Here is a 21633-nt window from a genome sequence, read left to right on the forward strand (position 1 = left end):
CATACAATAAACTATACACAGAACTTCTATCATTTGAACATCTCACTCTCAGTATTGGACAAATCATCCACACAGAAAACACAGAAACATTGGTTTTAAGCTGTACTTTAGAATCAATGAACCTAACAGACATTTAGAGAATATTTCCTCCAACACTGCAGAATACACTTTCTCTTCATTAGCCCATGGAACATTGTCCACGACAGACCATGTTAGGCTATAAAACAATCCTCAACAAATTTAAAAGAACTGAAACCACATCAACTGATCTGCAGTATCAGCTGCAATGCCTCCTTTCTCATTTCTAATTTTATTTACTTGCATCTTTGTGTGTGTATAGTCTAACCAGTGATTTGTCAAATTTGTTTTGACACAATATATTTTGATATGTAAATAATGTGTAATGCTCTGGCTAGGAATTCTAGCACTACATTGAATAAAATGGTTATGAGTAGGCATACCCAACTTGTTCCAGATCAGAGAGAAAAAACTTTCAACCTTTCCCTGTTCAGTATGATGTGGGTTGTGGGTCTGTCATATATGGCTTTACTGCATTGAGGCATGTTCCTTCTAGAACTTGAGAATTTTTGTCATGAAGGGATATTGAATTTAAACCAAATGCTTTTTGGGTATGTATTGAGATGATAATATGGCTTTGGCCTTCATTCTGTTGGTATGATTAATATATTTTGTTTATCAAACTGTGTATGTTGAACCATTTTTGCATTTCTGGAATAAGTCCCACTTGATCATAATGAATGATTTTTTTTTGTAACCTATTTGTGAACTAAGTGGCAGATCTCTTTTAAAAGTATTTTTTATTAAATCATAACTTTGTACATTGATGCATTTATGGGGTGAGTGTACTGCTTTGATACACAATGTGAAATGCATACATTGAACTAAGTAACACATCCATCACAATTATACTCATTTCTTAATAGTTTTGAAATGTACCATTGTGTCATGCACATTAGGTAAGGTCCCTACAAATACCCTCTCTCCTCCTATATCCCCTCTGTTCCCCCTCTCTCTTCTTCCCTTCTACTTTCTGGACTATAGTTATGTTTTGCCATTCATGTGAATGTGTAGGTGATTATATATTCATTTCATAGTAGTAGTATTGAGTGCACTGGATACTTTTCCCCCCATTCTTAAGATACTTTACGAAGAAGAATATGTTCCAGCTCCATCCAGGTAAACAAAAGATGTGAAGTCTCCATCCCTTTTTATGGCTGCATAGTATTCCATAGTGTACATATACCATAATTTGTTAACACATTCATGGGTGGATGGGCACTTGGTCTGCTTCCATGTTTTGTCTATTACGAATTGGGCCGCAATAAACATTCTGGTGCGAATATCTTCGTTGTAAAATAATTTTTTTTTTTTTTTGTAGAGACAGAGTCTCACTTTATGGCCCTCGGTAGAGTGCCATGGCATCACACAGCTCACAGCAACCTCCAACTCCTGGGCTTAAGCGATTCTCTTGCCTCAGCCTCCCGAGTAGCTGGGACTACAGGCGCCCGCCACAACGCCCAGCTATTTTTTGGTTGCAGTTCAGCTGAGGCCGGGTTTGAACCCGTCACCCTCGGTATATGGGGCTGGCGCCCTACTGACTGAGCCACAGGCGCTGCCCCTGTTGTAAAATAATTTTTGATCATCTGGGTATATACCCAGTAGAGGAACTGCAGGATCGAACAGTAGGTCTACTTTTATTTCCTTGAGTGTTCTCCAAATTTCTTTCCAAAACGGTCATATTAGCTTGCATTCCCACCAGCATGCCTTCTCTCTGCACCCACACCAACATCTGTAGTTTTGGGGTTCTGTGATGTGGGCTAATCTTACTGGAGTTAGATGATATCTCAAAGTGGTTTTGATTTGCATTTCTCTGATGATTAAGGATGATGAGGATTTTTTTCATGTGTTTGTAGGCCATGAGCCTTCATCAGAGAAATTTCTGTTCAAGTCTCTTGCCCACATAGAAATGGAGTTACTTGTTCTTTTCTTATTGACTAGTTTGAGTTCTCTGTAGATTCTAGTTGTCAGACCATTGCCAAAATGTATAACCTGCAAAAATCTTCTCCCATTCTGAAGGTTGTCTGTTTGCTTTACTTACTATGCTCTTGGCTGTGCAAAAGCTTTTTAGTTTGATCAGATTCCAGTAATGCATTTTTGGTGTTGCTTCAATTGCACGGGCAGTCCTCCTCATAAAATATTCTCCCAGGCCAATTTCATCAAGTGTTTTCCCTGCACTCTCTTCTAGTATTTTTATAGTTTCGTGTCTTAAGTTTAAATGTTTTATCCAGTAAAATCAATTTTTGTAATGGTGAAAGGTGGGGGTCTAGTTTCAGTTTTCTACAGGTCGCCAGCCTGTTCACCCAGTACTATTTCATAAATAGGGAGCCTTTCCCCCACTGAATATTTTTGACAGGTTTGTCGAAGATCCAATGATGATAAGTAACTGGGTTCATCTTTTGGTTCTCTATTCTGTTCCATAAACCCACCTCTCTGTTTTTGTGCCAGTACAATGCTGTTTTGATCACTACAGATTTACAGCATAGCCTGACATCTGGTAACAGGATACCTCATGATTTGTTCTTATTTCTGAGTAATGTATTTGCTATTTGAGGTTTTTTTCTGATTCCATATAAAACGAATTCCTATTTTTTCAAGTTCTTTAAAGTATGACACTGGTGCTTTAATAGGGCTTGCATTGGCTTGGCGCCTGTAGCTCAAGTGGCTAAGGCGCCAGCCACATACACCAGAGCTGATGGGTTTGTATCTGGCCCAGACCGCCAAACAATGACAACTACAATAAAAGAATAGCTGGGTGTTGTGGCGGGCGCCTGTAGTCCCAGCTACTCAGGAGGCTGAGGCATGAGAATCACTTAAGCCCAGGAGTTAGAGGTTGCTGTGAGGTGTGATGCCAGGGCACTCTATAGCTTGAGGGCAATAGCTTGAGTCTCTGTCTCAAAAAAAAAAAAAACAACAGGGCTTGCATTAAATCTGTAGATTGCTTTGGGTAGTATGGACATTTTAACAATGTTGATTCTTCTCAGCCATGAGCATGGTATGTTTTTCCATTTGTTAACATCTTCAGCTATTTCTTTTCTCAGAGTTTCATAGTTCTCTTTAGAGAGATCTTTCACGTCCTTTGTTAGGTAAATTCCCAGATATTTCATCTTCTTTGGCACTACTGTAAAAGGAACATAGTCCTTGACTCTATTTTCAGCTTGACTATTGTTGGCATATAGAAAGCTACTGATTGTAAGTATTGATTTTGTATCCTGAGATGCTGCTGTATTTCTTGATCACTCCAAGAGTTTTGTAGTTGAGTCCCTGGGATTTTCCAGGTATAGGATCATATCATCAGAAAGAGTAAGAGTTTGATCTCCTTTGACCCCATTTAGATACCCTTGATTGCCTTCTCTTGCCTGATTGTGATGGCTAAAACTTCCATTACTATGTTGAATGGCAATAGAGACAGTGGGCATCCTTGCCTCATTCCTGATCTGACAGGAAATGTTTTCAATTTTACACCATTCAATATGATATTGGCTGTGGGTTTCCTGTAGATGGCCTCTATCAGTTCAAGAAATGTCCCTTCTATGCCTATTTTCTTAAGTGTTTTAATCATGAAAGGATGCTGGACATTATCAAAGGCTTTTTCTGTGTCAATTGAGAGAATCATTGTTTTTGTTTTTTTTATTTTATTGATGTGATATATTATATTTATAGATTTTTTTATTTTATTGATGTGATATATTATATTTCTGGATTTGTGTATGTTGAACCAACTTTGTAACCCTGGAATAAAACCAACTTGATCATGTTGTATAATTTTATTGATCTGTTGTTGAATTGTGTTTGCTAAGACCTTATTGAATATTTTTGCATTGATATTCATTAATGATATTGGTCTCTAATTTTCTTTCTTTGTTGGATCTTTTCCTGGTTTGGGGATCAGGGTTTTACTTCATAGAATGTGTTGGGAAGTATTCCTTCTGTTTCTATGCTTTGGAAAAGGTTGTATAATATAGGTACTAGTTCCTCTTGAAATGTTTGATAGAATTTGATGTGAAGCCTTCTGGTCCCAGACTTCTCTTTTTTGGGAGACTTCGTATTGTTGATGCTATTTGGGTGAATGATATAGTCTATTCAAGATTTCTAATTCTTTCTGGTTGAGTGTAGGAAGGTGGTGTGCTTCCAGGTATTGGTCCATTTCTTTCAGATTTTCATATTTCTGGGAAAAGAGATTTTTTTTAGTAACCACTGAGGATTTTTTTAATTTCTGAGGTGTCTGTAGTTATTTCTCTTTTATTATTTCTGATAGACAACATTAAAGATTTTACTTCTCTGTTTCTTGTTAGGTTGGCCAAAGGTTCACAATTTTTTTTTTTTTTTTTTTTTTGAGACAGAGCTTCAAGCTATTGCCCTGGGTGGAGTGCTGTGGCATCACAGCTCACAGCAACCTCCAATTCCTGGGCTCAAGCAATTCTCCTGCCTCTACCTCTCAAGTAGGTGGGACTACAGGCACCCGCTACAATGCCTGGCTATTTTTTGGTTGCAGCTGTCATTGTTGTTTGACAGGCTTGGGCTGGATTCGAACCCGCCAGCTCAGGTACATGTGGCTGGCGCCTTAGCTGCTTGAGCCACAGGTGCTGAGCCAAAGGTTTATCAATTTTATTAATCTTTTCGAAAACCAACTTTTTGTTTCATTGATCTTCCGAATGATTCTTTTGTTTTCAATTTCATTTAATTCTGCCCTAATTTTGGTTATTTCTTTTCTTCTGCTGGCTTTGGGGTTGGAAAGTTCTTCCTTATCCAGTTGCTGGAGATGATCCATTAAGTTGTTGGCTTCCTCTCTTTCTGTTTTCTTGATGAAGGTTTCCAATGCTATAAATCTCCCTTTTAGGACTGCCTTTGCAGTATCCCACAGGTTTTGATGATTTGTGTCTTCATTATAATTTTGTTCCAAAAAGTTGGTGATTTCTTCTTCTTTTGTGTTCTTTTTTTTAGAGACAGGGTCTCACTTTATTGCCCTCGGTAGAGTGCAATAGTGTTACAGTTCACAGCAACCTCCAACTCCTGGGCTTAGGCGATTCTCTTGCCTCAGTCTCCCGAGTAGCTGGGACCACAGGTGCCTGTCACAATGCCTGGCTATTTTTTGTTTGCAGTTTGGCTGGGGTTAGGTTCGAACCTGCCACCCTCAGTATATGGGGCTGGCACCCTACCCACTGAGCCATAGGCACCACCTGGTGATTTCCTTCCTCATTTTGTCTTTGACCCAGCTATCATTCAGCCTAAGAGTATTTAGTTTACATGACTTTGTTTGAGTATTAAGATTCCTGTTGCTGTTGAGTTCAACTTTTATTCCATGGTGGTCAAAGAAGATACAAGGAATAATTTCAATTTTTAAAAATTTCCTGAGGCTAGCCTGGTGTCCTAGGATATAATCTATTTTGGAGGATGATCCGTGGACTGATGAGAAGAATGTATATTCAGTTTATTACGATGAAATGTTCTGTAGGGGTCTGTAAAGTCCATTTGTTTTAGGGCCAGGTTTAAGTCTAATATTTCTTTGTTTATTTTCTTCTCAGAGGATCTATTCAAAATAGTCGAAGGCGTGTTAAAATCTCCAACATATATAGTGCAGGAAGAATATCAAGTTGTTCATATCCATTAGGGTTTGCTTTATATATTGAGGAGCATTCTGGTAGGGTGCATAAATCTCACTGGGTGTTTCCCTTGACAAATATGTAGTAACCATCCTTATCTTTATCTTTGTTGGTTTAAAGCCAATTTTATCTGCAACTAAAACTGCAACCCCTGCTTTTTTCTGGTTTCCATTTGCCTGTATTATACAAGTCCACCCCTTCACCCTGAGTCTATTTTTATCCTTTAATGTAAGATGAGATTCTTGTATTTGGCAGATATCTGGTCTGAGTTTATGTATCCAGTCAGCCAGGCTGTGCCTCTTTAGAGGACAATTTAAACCATTCACATTAGTTGAGAGAATTGATAAGCCTGGTTGTGTTTTGGGTGTCATGATTTTTGGATGTCCAGTGGACATTTTTAATCCTTTCATCACTGTGGAAGTTGGGTTTTGTTCAAAAATTTATGGGTGAGTTTGGATGTAGAGCATTGCGCTGGTCATTGTGGAGGATGGGTCTGAGAATATCCTGGAGAGCTGGTTTAGTTATGGCAAATTTCTTCAACATGTCTATGTCATTAAAGTATTTGATTTCTCCATCACAAATGAAACTCAGTTTAGCTGGATACAGGATCCTGGGCTGGAAGCTGTTTTGTTTTAGAGATTGAAGGTTGATGACCATCTTCTTCTGGCTTGAAATGTTTCGGCTGAGAGATCTGCAGTCATTCTGATACTTTTCCCTGTGTAGGTGATGCTTTTCTTACGTCTGACTGCTTGCAGAATTTTCTCCTTCATCTTAACTTTGGCAAAGTTAATCACAATTTGTCTAGGAGATGTTTTATTTGGATTGAGTCTTGCTGGGGTTCTGAAACTGTTTACTATCTGAAGTTCTGTATCTCTTACAATGCTTTGGAAATTCTCCTCCAAAATTTCTTGGAGTAGAGCATCTGTACCTTTAGGACCATCTTCTTCTCCTTCGGGAATTCCTATAAGACAAATGTTTGATCTTTTGGAGTGATCCCACAACTCTCAGAGAATGATCACTTTTTGCTCTCCATTTGTCTGCCCCTTTGAGCATTTGGGAATGTTCAAAAGCTTTGTCTTCAGTTTCAGAGATCCTTTCTTCTGCCTGGTCAACTCTATTACTGAGGGATACTACTGTATTTCCGAGCTCCTCAACTAACTTTTTCGTTTCCTTGAGCTCTCTTTTCTCATTATGTCCATACACGTTTGGTGATTTTGTCTTTGAATTCGTTAATTTCTTGAGACAACTTCAGAACTACTCTTTGGAATTCAATTGCTATCTTTTCTTCCATTCTATTTATCTTATTTGCATCCATATTCTGAATTTGATTTCTGACATTGCTGTCATTTGTCTATGCATGGCATCTTCAGTTCTATCTCCTTTGTCATTTCATGGGGGGGTTGATCTACTCTGGTTATTCATGTTGCCAGAGTTCTTCTCTTGGGTCCTCACCAGGGTTATTTTCCTCCGTTTGCTTAATAGAACCGGTGAGATTGAATTGGGGTTCAGGTAGTAGAGATAGACCCTTACCAAAGCGTTAGGCTTTATAATTGTGGCTTATCTCCTACAACCTTACAAAGGCCTCTTTCAGAGTTTTGGCCAGAGACTCTGAGGACCTACTTGGTGAGACAGTGCAAGCTAGGTCTGTTTTGATATTAGCCAACCTCTACTCTATCCTAAGAAGCCATGGTATTAGGTTTAAATCTTGGCTGTGAAGAGATACAAACAACTGCAGTGCCCAGCCCCCACCCTTCAGGTTTTTTTTTTTTGAGACAGAGCCTCAAGCTGTCACCCTGGGTAGAGTGCTGTGGCATCACAGCTCACAGCAACCTCTAACTCTTGGGCTCAAGTGATTCTCCTGCCTCTGCCTCCCAAGTAGCTGGGACTACAGGCACCCGCCACAACGCCCAGCTATTTTTTGGTTGCAGCCGTCGTTGTTGTTTGGCGGGCCCGGGCTGGATTTGAACCCACCAGCTTAGGTGTATGTGGCTGGCGCCTTAGCCACTTGAGCCACAGGCACTGAGACTTTTTTTTTGAGATAGAGTGTCACTTTGTCGTCCTCGGTAGAGGGCCGTGACATCACAGCTCACAGCAACCTCCAGCTTTTGGCCTTAGGTGATTCTCTTGCCTCAGCCTCCCGAGCAGCTGGGACTACAGATGCCTGCCACAAGGTCTGGCTACTTTTTTGTTGCTATTTGGCCAGGCCAGGCTCGAGCCTGCTGCCATTGGTATATGGGGCTGGTGCCCTACTCACTGAGCCACAGGCACTGCTCCACCCTTCGGTTCTTTTCCACTAAAGAACTTTGAAGGCCAACCTCAGAATGTTCCTGAGTGGACAGCCCAAGACACGAGTTCCAATTAAATTGTCTCAGGCAGTGCAAACCCTGCTCAACAGAGAGGGATTCAAGGGTCTCCAACAGCATAATTGGAGCCTGGGATCCACACCTCCACCAGCCAGACTCAGTCCACACTGTTGTCTGCTTCTCTGTTCTCAGGCCCAGTTGGAGCCAGGGGCCATGCCCCCCATCCACTGGTCTCAGTCCACACGCAGGTAGCCTCTGCATGCCAGACCAGTTGGAGTCAGGCACCACACCCTGCCTGCAAGTCTCAGTCCTCACCTGGTAAGCCTCTGCTCACCAGCCCCACTGGAGACAGGGGACCATGCCCTTGCCCTTAGGTCTCAGTCCGTGCCTTATAAGCCTCTGCTCGCAGGCCCAGCAGGGGCTGGGGACCAACCCTGCCTGCTGAACTCAGTCTACATGGGGCAACCACTCTCCCACTGTGGGTGCTGTCAGAGCCAGGGGTTCTGCACCCTGTCCTGCCAGACACAGCCCTAACCGAGGCTGAACACCACCACTGGCTGGGCATAGTCATAATCAGGGGACTGCTCCTCATCCCACCAAGTGTTCCTTTTTTGTACACCCTCTTTCTTCCCCCTTAGTCACAGATTCTGTCCTGATGGTTGGTGGTCCACGCTATGCCCGGATCTCTCAGGATAAAACCAAACACTCTGTGCTCTGCAGGGGCTCTGCCATCTGAGGGGGGAAGGGTGGACTGGGAGTTTGACTTGTTGGGGAAAATATCTGTTCAATTTTATGCCTGAAGGGGTGGTGTCTAGGTTTATCAGTGGTACCTCCCTGGAGAAAGAGACATGGTGTTTAGTGGCTCTTTCCAGCGAGGTAAAATGAGACGTCTTTTGATCCCTGATCACTTGCAGATAGCCTGCTGTGGGCCTCCTGCTTGGGGGAGGGATCTCCTGTCCTCTAGTCCATTGGCTTTGTACACGTAATTTGTTTTTTTGAATGCTCTTCTTTGGAGTTACAGCTTGCCAAATTTCTTTCTTGGCTCAACTCCCAAGAGTTGAGTTTGGCTTTATAGAGTCCGAGTCCATCCAGTTTTTCTCCCTCTGCTCAGGAGCCTCTGCCAAGGGTTCTGACTGATCTTTTTAATGTGTTTTGGGGTCAGTTTGCTAGTATTTTGTTGAGAAATTATGCATCTATGTTCATTGGGATTGGCCTACAGTTTTCCTTTCTTATTGTGTTCTTGTTTGGTTTTGATATCACATGGAATGAGTCTGAAGAATTCCCCTCTCGGCTCAACACCTGGAGCACAGTGGTTACAGTGCCTGCCACATACACTGAGACTGGCCCTGAACCAGCTAAACAACAATGATGACACCACCACCACCACCAACATAGCCAACAAAAACAACAACATAGCCAGACATTGTGGCAGGGACCTGTAGTTCCAGCTACTTGGGAGGCTGAGGCAAGAGAATCACTTAAGCCCTGGAGTTGGAGGTTGCTGTGAGCTGTGACTCTACGGCACTCTGCCAAGAGTGACATAGTGAGACTCAATAAAAAAAAAAAAAAAAGGAGAAGAAAAAAAGAATTCCCCTCTCTTCAATTTTCTGAAAGAGTTTGAGAAGAACTGGTATTAACACTGCCTGAATTTATCAGTGGAGGCTTCAGATTACTTGGGCATTTCCTTAATGGCAGATTTTTCATTACAGACTGAATCTCTTTCTCTCATTGTTATTGATCTGTTCAGGTTTCCTATTTCTTCAATAGTTCAATCAATGGTTCAATCTTAGTAGGATTTATGTATCCAGGAATTTGGATTCATTTCTGCTAGGTTTTCTAATTTGCTGATGTACAGTTGTTTGTAATACTCTCTAATAATCTTTTGTCTTCTTGTAGTATCAGATGTAATGTCTCCTTTCTATTTCCAGTTTTATTTACTTGGGTCTTTTTGTGTGTGTGGTTAGTTTAGCCAGTTGTTTGACAATTTTGTTTTTTTTAATACATCTTTTTTATTACAAAATGAATATAAACAATTTTATTTATTTCTGCTCTGAATTTTATTATTTTTTTTCCATCTACAAATTTTGGGTTTGGTTTGTACTTATTTTTATAGTGCCTTGAGAGGCATCATTTATTTGATATGTCTGTTTTTATTTGATGTAGGTATTAATTGCTATAAACATCTGTCTTCATGTTGCTTTTGCTATACTTAATAGATTTGGGTATGTTTCTACTTTCATTTACTTTAGAAAATTTTAAATTTCCTTCTTAATTTCTTCCTTGGTTGTTCAGGTGCATGTTCTTCAATTTTTAAAGTTGCTTGTTATTGATTTCTAGTTTATTTCATTGTGGTCAGAAAAAATAATTGATGTGATTTTAATTCTTTCTAATTTATTGATGATTGTTTTGTGGCCTAACCTGGTCTATCCTGGAGAATGTTCCATGTGCTTATGAAAAGAAAGTATATTCTGCAGTGTTGGATGAAATATTCTCTAAATGTTTGTTAGATCCATTAGTTCTAAAGTGTAGCTTAAAAACAATGTTTCTATGTTTTCTGTGCAGATGTTCTGTCCAATACTGAGAGTGAGGCATTGAAGTCCCCAACTATTATTGTATTGTAGTCAATCTCTACCATTAGATTTAACAATTGTTTTATATATTTGGATGCAAAAATAATGTTATATTCTCTTGTTGAACTTGTTCCTTTATCATTATACAATGATATACAACTTTTTGTCTTAAGTTTTGAACTTAAGTCTGTTTTACCTAATTAAATATAGCTACTACTCCTCGCTTTTGATTCCACTTGCATGGACTATCTATTTGTATCCCTCAATTTTAATCTACTTGTGTCTTTACAGATTTCTTATAGGTAGTATAAGTTGTTTTTATCCACTCAACCAGACACACTCTCCACCCCTGCCCCCACTCTCTATATATACATACATATAAAAAAAATTTTTTTTTTTTTTAGAGTCTCACTCTATTCCCTGGGTAGAGTGCCATGGTGCCATAGCTCACAGCAACCTCAAGCTATTGGGCTTAAGTGATCCACTCAAGTAACTGGGACTACAGGCATTCACCACAAAAGCTAGCTAGTTTTATATTTTTAGTAGAGACAGGGTCTTGGTCTTGCTCTTGCTTAGGTCTTGAACTCCAGAGCTCTAGCAAACCACCAGCCTCAGCCTCTTGAACTCCAGAGCTCTAGCAAACTCCAGAGCTTGAACTCCAGAGCTCTACCAAACCACCAGCCTCAGCCTCTCAAAGTGCTAGGATTATAGGCATGAGCTACGACACCTGGGCCTATATTTTTTAATTGAGAAATCTAATCTGCTTATATTCAAGGTTATTACTCATAGGTAAAGACTTACTCCTGTGATTTTGTTAATTGTTTTCTGACTGTTCTGGATACTTTGTTCCTTTTTTCCCTCTTATTATCATTGTGGTTTGGTGGTTTTATATAGTGATAAGGTTTCTTTACTTTCTCCTTTGTGCATCTTTTCTACCTGTGAATTTTATACTGTTGCATGCTTTCTTATTATTTGTATGTTCATTGACATAAGACTGAATTTCATTCAATAACTTTTCTTCGCACTGACAAAGTCGGTTAAATGTTTGTTTGGCACAAGAAGCCTAGCTTTTGGCACATCTCAGCTTTGACATACCTTCTTCCCTAAGCTTAATCATTTCTAGATTTTTTTTTTTTTAGAGACAGAGTTTCACTTTATTGCCCACAGTAGAGTGCTGTACCATCACAGCTCACAGCAACCTCCAGCTCTTGGGCTTAGGCGATTCTCTTGTCTCAGCCTCCTGAATAGCTGGGACTATAGGCACCCACCACAATGTCCAGCTGTTTTTTTTGTTGTTGCAGTTTGGCTGGGGCCAGGTTTGAACCCGCCACCCTCGGTATATGGGGCCGGTGCCCTGATGTTTTTTTTTTCTTTTGAGACAGAATCTCACTATGTTGCCTTGGCATCACAGCTCACAGCAACCTCAAACTCTTGGGCTTAAGTGATTCTCTTGCCTCAGCCTCTCTAGTAGCTAGGACTATAGACGCCCACCAAAATGCCTGGCTTTTTTGTTGTCATTGTTGTTTAGCAGGCTCAGGCCAGGTTTGAATCCACCAGCTCCAGTGCACATGGCTGGTGCCCTAACCACTGAGGTGGCGCCCTACCCACCGAGCCTCATTTTTAGCTTTTGATTTAAATTGAGAGATGTGTTACTCTTCCTTTCACTTGTGAGGTCACTGTATAGTTATCAACTGGCCTAATTTTAATATTGTTGTATCTCAGGGAGGCTTAAGGAGAGAGCAAGACTGGGGAATGGCTGGAACACATAACTGACATGATTAAGTTCACCGTATTATATGGCTGTAATTCTTGGCACTCCAAAATAACTGTAATAGTAATATTAAAGATCACTGGTCACTGTAACAGCTAAAATGATAATAAAATGAAATGACTTGCTCCATGCAGTTTTCTCAGCAACCTTCAATTTGTAAAAACCTAATATTTGCAAAGCACAATAGAACAAAGTATGCCTGTTCTATTTAATTATCTATTTAATATGTCAGTTAAATAAGCTGGTTCATGGTAATATTCATGTTTTCTATATCTTTACTGATTTCTGGTCTAGCTGTTTTATCAAATACTGAGAAAAAAGCATTGAGACTATAATTCTTGCACTGTCTACATTTCCTTTCAATTCTGTCACTTTTTCCTTCATGTATTTTGGTATTCTGTTGTTAGATATATGTAATATGTTATCAGTATATATATTATATACATATATATACACACACACAATATGTTCTCAATATGTTGACTCTTTTATCATTATAAAATGTTTCTCTTTCCATTTTTTGTTCATCTGGGATTGCCTTTATTACAATTTCATTTTCAAAGAACAGTTTCACTGAACACACAAATCCTGGTTCATATTTTTCCTTTAACATGATGAGTATAATTTCACTGCCTTCTGGCCTCCATTATTTCATACATATCATATTATTGTTTTCTTATATGTGATGATCCATTTGCTGCTTTCCCTATTTTCTCTTACAGTATTTTGATTATGATGTACATAAATGTGGTTCTCTTTATCTTACTTCAAGTTCTTAGAGCTGTAGATTAATGTTTTTTGGGGTTTTTTGAGACAGAGTCTTGTTCTGTTGCTCTGGGTAAAGTGCAGTGGCATCACTGTAGCTCACTGAAACCTCAAACTCCTGGGCTCAGGCAATCCTTTTTCCTCAGCTTTGCTAGTAGTTGGTAGTATAGGTACAGACCACATGCCCAGTTAATTTTTCTATTTTTAGTAGAAACAGGCTGCCAACCAGCTTCTTTAGGCTGGTCTTGAATTCCTAAACTTGAGCAATTCTCCAGCCTCAGCCTCCCAGGGTGTTATGATTATAGGTGTGAACCACTGTGCCCAGCCAGTTAATGTTTTTAGGAAAAAATTTGAGTTATTTTCAGTCATTATGTTTTTTTTTAGCCATTATGTTTTAAAATCTTTTTTCTTTCTCTTCTCTCCTCTGAGACTCCCATAATAGCTATACTAAAACACTTACCACTAGGGGTTACTCCTATGTTTGCATAGTTAGCAGTAAGCCAGATTCAGGTGAAAGTTGTACTCAAACACCTCAAGCCCAAGTATTAGGATTTACACTCTGGTATTGGATCTGTATATACAGGTTGGGGATGCATTCAAATTTGCAGCTAATTTTCAAGTATCTCTTGGGTTGTGCTTTTTACCAGGTGCTTTTGCACCTTTCTACACATGTATAGTATTCTAGTTACCTGGGACTATGCAGAGACCATTACCTCAGCCCTTTCATAACTCACTATTTTTCTTTCTTTTTTTTTTTATTAGAGATTTTGTCTCACTTTGTTGCCCTCTGTAGAGTGCTGTGCTGTCACAGCTCACAGCAACCTCCAGCTCATGGGCTTAGGTGATTCTCTTGCCTCAGCTTCCTGAGTAGCTGGGACTACGGGTGCCTGTCACAACGCCTGGCTATTTTTTTTTTTTTTAATTGAGACAGAGTCTCACTTTGTTGCCCTGGGTAGAGTGCTGTAGTGTCACAGCTCACAGCAACCTCCAACTCTTGGGCTTAAGTGATTCTCTTGCCTCAGCCTCTCAAGTAGCTAGGACTACAGGCACCCACCACAAGGCCTGGCTTTTTTTTTTTTTTTGTTGTTGTTGTTGTTGCAGTTGTTATTGCTATTTTAGCTGGCCAGGGCGGGTTTGAACCTGCCACTCTTGGTATATGGGGCTGGCACCCTACTCACTGAGCCACAGGCACCACCCCCGCCTGGCTATTTTTTTGTTGCAGTTTGGCCAGGGCCGGGTTCGAACCCACCATCCTTGGTATATGGGAACAGTGCCCTACTCACTGAGCCACAGGTGCCGCCCCATAACTCGCTATTTTTTAGGATATTCCTTAACTTGGACCATCATCTCAGGCCAGCAAAGCTACAGATTTATTTCACAAATTTCTACATCAACTACTTTTAGCTGACTCTATCTCCATGCCCCACACATTCACCATCCTGAATGAGTATATTTCCTATAGGAACAAAGCTGAACTTAATCATGTCAGTTATGTGCCCCATAGTTTGCTGGATGCTGACAAAATTACTATTCTCAATAACTAAGTTTCTTCCTATTCTTTTTTTGGATATGCCATTGCTTACAAGAGTTTGCTTCAAATCTATTTTGCTTCAAATTTATTTTGTTTACTTGCCTAAGGAGAAACACCTATGGAGACTCAATGCTAAAGATTAACATAACTTATGGAAAGTCACATATTCTGGAATCTATCTAAACTTGAGCTTTATCAGAAATGATCAAATTTGTAAAAAAAAAAAAATCTTGGCTAGGCACAGTGGCTCATGTGGGAGGCAATGGAAGGCTGATTAGGCAGGAGGATCTCTTGAGGTCAGGTGTTTGAAACCAGCAGCTTCAACATTTGTGAACTAACTGACTCTGCTGCCAGAATACTAGGATGACAGCTGTGTCACAGGTAACTTTCAATCTTTTCCAGTCTGATGATCAAAATGACAAAAGAACCCATTTCCACTAAAAATAAAAAAAAATTAGTTATAGTGTTATGCACCTGCAGTCCCAGGTACTCGAGAAGCTGAGGCAAGAGGATTGCTTGAGACCAGAGTGTGGGGGCACAGTGAGCTATGATGATCTCACTGTACTCTAGCACTGGTTGACAGAGTGAGAGTCTATCTCAAACACAAAAACAAATGTTCCTGTTATTAAAATATTTCTAAATTTGGCAAGTGATTCAAAGCAATATTTTTAGGTTGATATGATTAAGTAAAACTTTACTCCTACATATATCGTTCAACCAACATATCATCTACCTGTCTGGCCCACAGAATATAAGAGAAAGCAGTGCTACTGGATGATGTGGGAGAAACTTGATGGACACATGGTTGAGAAGTCTTTCTAGCCCCCATGAGGCTCTTTAAGCTTTTATCTACCAACAGTATGAAGAAGCTTTAAGCTTCAACATTTGTGAATTAACTGACTCTGCTGCCAGAATACTAGGATGACAGCTGTGTCACAGGTAACTTTCAATCTTTTCCAGTCTGATGATCAAACCGACAATAATAAAAACATTTCCATCTCATTAAGCCTACGATGAAATAGTCAACACCCTGAGCCTTCATTCACATAAACAGGACTCTATTCCATAGCTACTTAGGAGACCCACTACAACAGAGTATAATATTTCTTCATATTCAATAACTGAAGAGACCAACCTCTTTTTTCTTCTTCTCGTTTTAGTTTATCTTCCTCTATTTCCTTTGGCAATTTTTCCTTTTTCTCCTTTTCCACGTCATTATGCAAATGTTTTGTGGTATAGCTGAGAGCTGGTGAAAGAAGGATCTCTCCATTTTTGCACAGTTCATCACGAATTTTAATAAAAAACTGCTGAAGTTCTACAGCATCCTCATATATTTCGGAATCTGTCCTATAACGGCATCAAAAGTATCCATTGACACAGAAACTATTTCACTTAAACACCTCAATTATATGTTAAATTCTATTAAATGCTTTTAAAATATGTTATCAGATATAATGGTATTTCTGTACAGTTCTATGAAGGGTATTTTCTTGAAGAGGTGTCATTTTACCATGGTAAGCCTCATGCACACCAGTTCCCTTTACTTCAAGGCTTACTTCATATATAGTTCGTATAAAAGGAAAGGGCTCACGTATTTTCCCTTGGTGATAGATGCACATGCATCAATCAATTCTGGCAACAGAAGATGGCTGCCAGAATTAAGAACTGTATCAAGGCTGGGCACGGGAGCTCACGTCTGTAGTCCTAGCTACTTGGGAGGCTAAGGCAAGAGTTTGAGGTTGCTGTGAGCTGTGACACCACAGAATTCTACAGAGGGCAACAAAGTCAGACAATCAAAACATAAGAAATAAAGAAGAACTGTATCGAGGCTCCACACCATGTCCAATACTTACATGTCTTCTTTAATTTTAATTTTTCTTTTTTTGAGACAGTCTCAAGCTGTTACCCTGGGTACACTACCATGGTATCATAGCTCACAGCAACCTCCAACTCTTGGGCTCAAGCGATCCTCTTGCCTCAGTTTTTTTCTTAGTAGAGATGGGGTCTTGCTTTTGCTCAGGCTGGTCTCGAACTCATGAGCTCCATCAATTCACCCACCTCGGCCTCCCAGAGTGCTAGGATTATAGATGCAAGCCACCTTGCCCGGCCTAGATTAATTTTTAATTTCTCTTAATTGTAAAAAAATATATTATACAAAATCCTAACAAAAGATGTAGACTATATCCAATTTCTTCTTTTTGGTTGCCTACGCTAGTGGGATTCAGTGAATATCTGAAACTAAACTACAAAGCTGTAAGGGCAGTGTATAATGATTAGAGGCCTCAGAGTTAGTGTTGATTTTAGCTTCCCAGAAAAACTATGTAATTCTGGCAAATAGGCAGAGGCAAGATAGTGAAAGATGGGAAAAAAATTATGTGTTATATTTGCAACTTTTCTGAGCCTTTTCCCTCATTTATAAAATAAGGAAACTAGGCAAAATAAATTTTAGAATTCAGACTGAAAAATATTTTATCACTATCTCTAACTACTGTGGTCCAAGGTAGGCTTAAATATAATTCTATTAACTAAGAATACCAGGGTAAAAAAATTTTAGCCCAAGCTTAGGCCTATAATCCCAGCACTTTCAGAGGCTGAGGTGGGAGGACTGCTTGTTTGCTCAGGAGTTTGAGACTAGCCTCAACAATATATTGAGACTGTCTATACGAAAAATAAAACACTGGTCAGGCATGGTCATGCATGCCTGCCACCCTAGCTACTCTGGAGGCTGAAGCAGGACTGCTTGAGCCCAGGAGTTTGAAGGTTATGGTGAGCTATGACAATGCCACTGAATTCTACCTGGGCAAGAGAAAGAGACCTTGTCACAAAATAAAACAAAACAAAACAAAAAAATTCTTCACAAAACTAGGCACAGACAATGCCTTTGCAGTTATGAAGACATTCTGGTCAAGGGAGTGGGGCAGCATAGCAAGCCAAGTCAGTCTTCTGCTGACAAATGCCACTAGAGCATTAGATTTCTTTTTCCTTTTTTTTTTTTTGAGACAGACTCTCACTTTGTCATCCCGGGTAGAGTGGCATGGCGTCAAACTCTTGGGCTCATGCGATCCTTTTGCCTCAGCCTCCTGAGTAGCTGGGACTATAGGCGCCTGCCACAGTGCCTGGCTAATTCTTTATTTTTGTATTTTTAGTAGGAACGGGGTCTCCCTGTTACTCCAGCAATCTACACACCTCAGTCCAGAGTGGGCAAGGCTAGAGATTACATTTCAGCAAGGCCAGCTAGGCGCCCATAGCTCAGTGGTTAGGGTGCCAGCCACATGCTCCGGGGCTGGTGGGTTTGAACCTGGCCTGGGCCTGCTAAACAAATAAACAAACAAACAAACAAACAAAATATTCGGGCTTTGTAGTGGGCACTTGTAGTCCCAGCTACTAGGGAGGCTGAGGCAGGAAAATTTCTTGAGCCCAAGTGTTGGAAGTTGCTGTGAACTATGACACCACTGAACTCTACCAAGATGACAAAGTAAGACTCTGTCTCAAAAAAAAAAAAAATAAAAAATTTTAGCAAGGCCAAAGGTCAACTGGTAAACAATTTAAAAACATTGCCAATAACCTAAATAGGTGTTATTGGAAAGGTTTTAAGTATTTTTTAAGTTAGAGAAATGCTAATGCTTGCAGGAAAGCAATAAAAATAAAACTTACCCAGGGAAAAAATCTCCAAGACACTACTTTGAGCCTGTATTTTTTTTTTTTTTTTTTTTTTTTGAGATAGTCTCACTATGTCGCCCTTGGGAGAGTGCCGTAGTGTCACAGCTCACAGCAACCTCAAACTCTTGGACTTAAAGTGATTCTCTTGCCCTGGCCTCCCAAGTAGCCAAGACTACAGGCAACTGCCAGAAGGCCAGCTATTTTTTGTTGTTGTAGTTGTCATTGCTGTTTAGTAGGCATAGACCGGGTTCAAACCCGCCAGTGTATGTGGGGGGTGCACTAACCACTAAGCTACAGGCACTGACCCAGAGCCTGTATTTTGAATGTACATATTGGAAGCTATTTATGTGAAACTCATTTTTTTTTTGAAACTCATCTTAATAACACCTTACAATTTTAAGCAAAATTAAAAGTAAAAATGTACCTCTTATAAATCCATGTTACAAGTAAGAGCATACTTATAATTCCACACAGTTTAGAAATGAAAATTCTGCATAAAATTAATTCAACACCTCGCATATCCATTTTTGTTTTGTTTATTCAAAGTACTATGAAGAATCTGTCAATCTAAGAGGCTATGTGTTCACTTAATGTACAAGAACAAAACTCGAAATGGAAAACCCTAATTCCCCTCAATTGTTAGATAATCTTTTTATGTTAAGCAGACATTCAACACCAGGAAATAATTAAGATTATAGGAGGCTCTTTGATGCTTCCCTGTTCTTGTTGTCCCGTGGGTCCTTTCTACCTGCAAGGGAGTCTGAGTGTTTAATCCAAAAATACTGTTAACAGATGAATAAAGCCAGTAACCAACTGGCTTAAATCAGCACTGTGCTGCTACTAAGTACTGCTAATGGACAAACCACTGTCACCTGACTTAATTTTCTCCTGTCAAGTCTCAAAGTTTAGATTTCATTTCAGCATGTGAAGTTTTATGTAATGTTGGGTAGGGGCAAATGGTGATGAAGCATGACAGTCTTAGAGATAAACATGAAAATCTACTGTATGTGGACTTCACTGAATTCATAAACTTAGTATTTCTGAGACACCTGTCTCCATTACTGGCAATAAAAGCAGTTTGTCATTTACTAAATTAATGCATCCTCATCAATTCTTATTAACTACTTACTCTTAATTCTTACGAAGTTACAACACTATCTTTGTCCACAAAGATGAGAATGGCTTCCTTTATGTTTTCCAACAAAGCTCTGGGCACAAAAACAAAACTGTATGCATCACTGTCTCATATAAATACACCTTGGACTCTATTCCTCAGGCCTCAAAAACAAAAACTAATATCAACAATGAAAGAACGAAAAAGTTTATTTCCTAGAGATATAAATCTACTTAATTCTTGAAATAAACAAGTCATCTAGCTATGTTTTTTTTTTTGGCCGGGGCTAGGTTTGAACCCGCCACCTCCAGCATATGGGACCGGCGCCCTACTCCTTGAGCCACATGCGCCGCCCGTCATCTAGCTATGTTAACCAGTGTGATGAAAGTGTGTCAAACGGTCTGTGAAGCTAGTGAATGATGCCCCATTATCATATCAATGTACACAGCTATGATTTAATTAAAAAAAAAGAAAAGTCATCTATACAGGATAAACAAAGTTCCTAATAATCTAAGAGATATATAGTCTCTGGAATGCTCACAAAACTAACCCCAAGATGTAAATGGGTTGGGGAGGGAAGGAGAATGGCTTTAGACTTAAGGACTATATAAATAAAACAAGAGCAAGAATGGGCATCTAATGGCTTGGTGCCTATAACATAGTGGTTATAGCGCTGGCCACATACACCGAACCTGGCCCAGCAGCTAAACAACAATGATAACTGCAACAAAAATAGCTGGGCGCTGTGGCAGGTGCCTGTAGTCCCAGCTACTTTGGAGGCTAAGGCAAGAGAATCCTTAAGCCCAAGAGTTTGAGGTTGCTTTGAGCTGTGATGCCATGGCACTCTACTGAGGGTGACACAGTAAGACTCTGTCTCCAAAAACAAACAAAAACACACACACACACACACACACACAAAATGGACATCTACGTTCAATGCAAGCAGTGTGTGGCCGTGTCGTCCAATGGTGTATGCCATTCATTTACAACATGCTCATTAACTGGTAGAGACTCAATAAAAATGTGTTAAATAAATTAATAACTCCAGCACATTTTGATTATAGTATGTCTTGCATCTTTTTATTTATTTCTATACTATTGTTGAAGAATTAACGATTACTCAAAGGCACACATTTAGGAAATAGAGCCAGAACTCTATCTCTTGAACATACCATATTTCTTTCTTTCTTTTTTTTTTTTTTTTTTTTGTAGAGACAGAGTTTCACTTTATGGCCCTCGGTAGAGTGCCATGGCATCACACAGCTCACAAGCTCACAGCAACCTCCAACTCCTGGGCTTAAGCGATTCTCTTGCCTCAGCCTCCCAAGTAGCTGGGACTACAGGCGCCCGCCACAACACCCGGCTATTTTTTTGTTGTTGCAGTTTGGCGGGGGCCGGGTTTGAACCCGCCACCCTCGGTATATGGGGCCGGCACCTTACCAACTGAGCCACAGGTGCTGCCTCATATTCATTTCTTAATGAATGAATAAGGCCTTTGCCTTTCTTTGTGCTGCTTGAAATATCCTCTTCCCTATTCATTTTTTAATTTTGTTTTTCAGAGATAGCTGCCCAGGCTAGAGTGCAGTGGTGATCATAGCTCACTATAACCTCAAATTCCTAGGTTCAAGTGATCTCTTCAATCCTCCCATCTTGGCCTCCCAAAGCACTATAATTACAGGTGCAAACCATCCCATACAGCCACCCTACTCATTTGAAGCTGGCCCATTCTTCCTTGATGCCTCATGCCTTTTTCAGAGAACTCTAGCCCATGGAGTTCCTTATATCATCATCTTTACTAAATATCAGGTTGTGATTATGTTGTCTCACATCTGTAATTATTTAGGAACTAAGCATAGTTCCTATTCCATCCATCATACTTCAAGCTCTTAGAGCACAGAGCTCAAAGCTTGTCATCCGTAGCTGTGCTCTATCACTGATATCCTTGTAATTGGCTCAGCAGCAGCTCTCAGCAGTGGGGAACAAGACAAGTCACACCACTACTAGCTTTGTGACTTTGGGTAACTTCTCTCTGCCTGTGCCTCTGATTCGTCATTTGCAAACTGGAAAGATTATCACTTACCTAGAAATGCTATTTTAAGGATTAGACACTATCTACATAAAGTGCTTAGCATGGTGATTTATAAAAGGATTTACTTAACAGAAATAGCAAACTTTACTATTTATTTTTCTTTTAAGGTCCAAATCAAATACTGGCTTTGCACAGCTTCCCTAGCTTGA

The 21633-nt window shown here is 39.9% G+C and overlaps 1 protein-coding gene across 12 annotated transcripts in view; it reads right to left on the minus strand.

Annotated features, from left to right (window-relative positions):
- PBRM1 (polybromo 1) overlaps positions 1–21633 on the minus strand; it is a 159820-nt gene that overhangs the window by 53556 nt on the left and 84631 nt on the right. For all 12 annotated transcript variants that reach the window (XM_053600122.1, XM_053600130.1, XM_053600129.1 and 9 more), the window contains one exon: positions 15757–15968. In XM_053600122.1, the coding sequence (XP_053456097.1) occupies positions 15757–15968 (212 nt within the window). The remainder of the gene's footprint in view (positions 1–15756; positions 15969–21633) is intronic.

This window comes from Nycticebus coucang, chromosome 8 (genome assembly GCF_027406575.1).
Source record: "Nycticebus coucang isolate mNycCou1 chromosome 8, mNycCou1.pri, whole genome shotgun sequence".
NCBI lineage: Eukaryota > Metazoa > Chordata > Mammalia > Primates > Lorisidae > Nycticebus > Nycticebus coucang.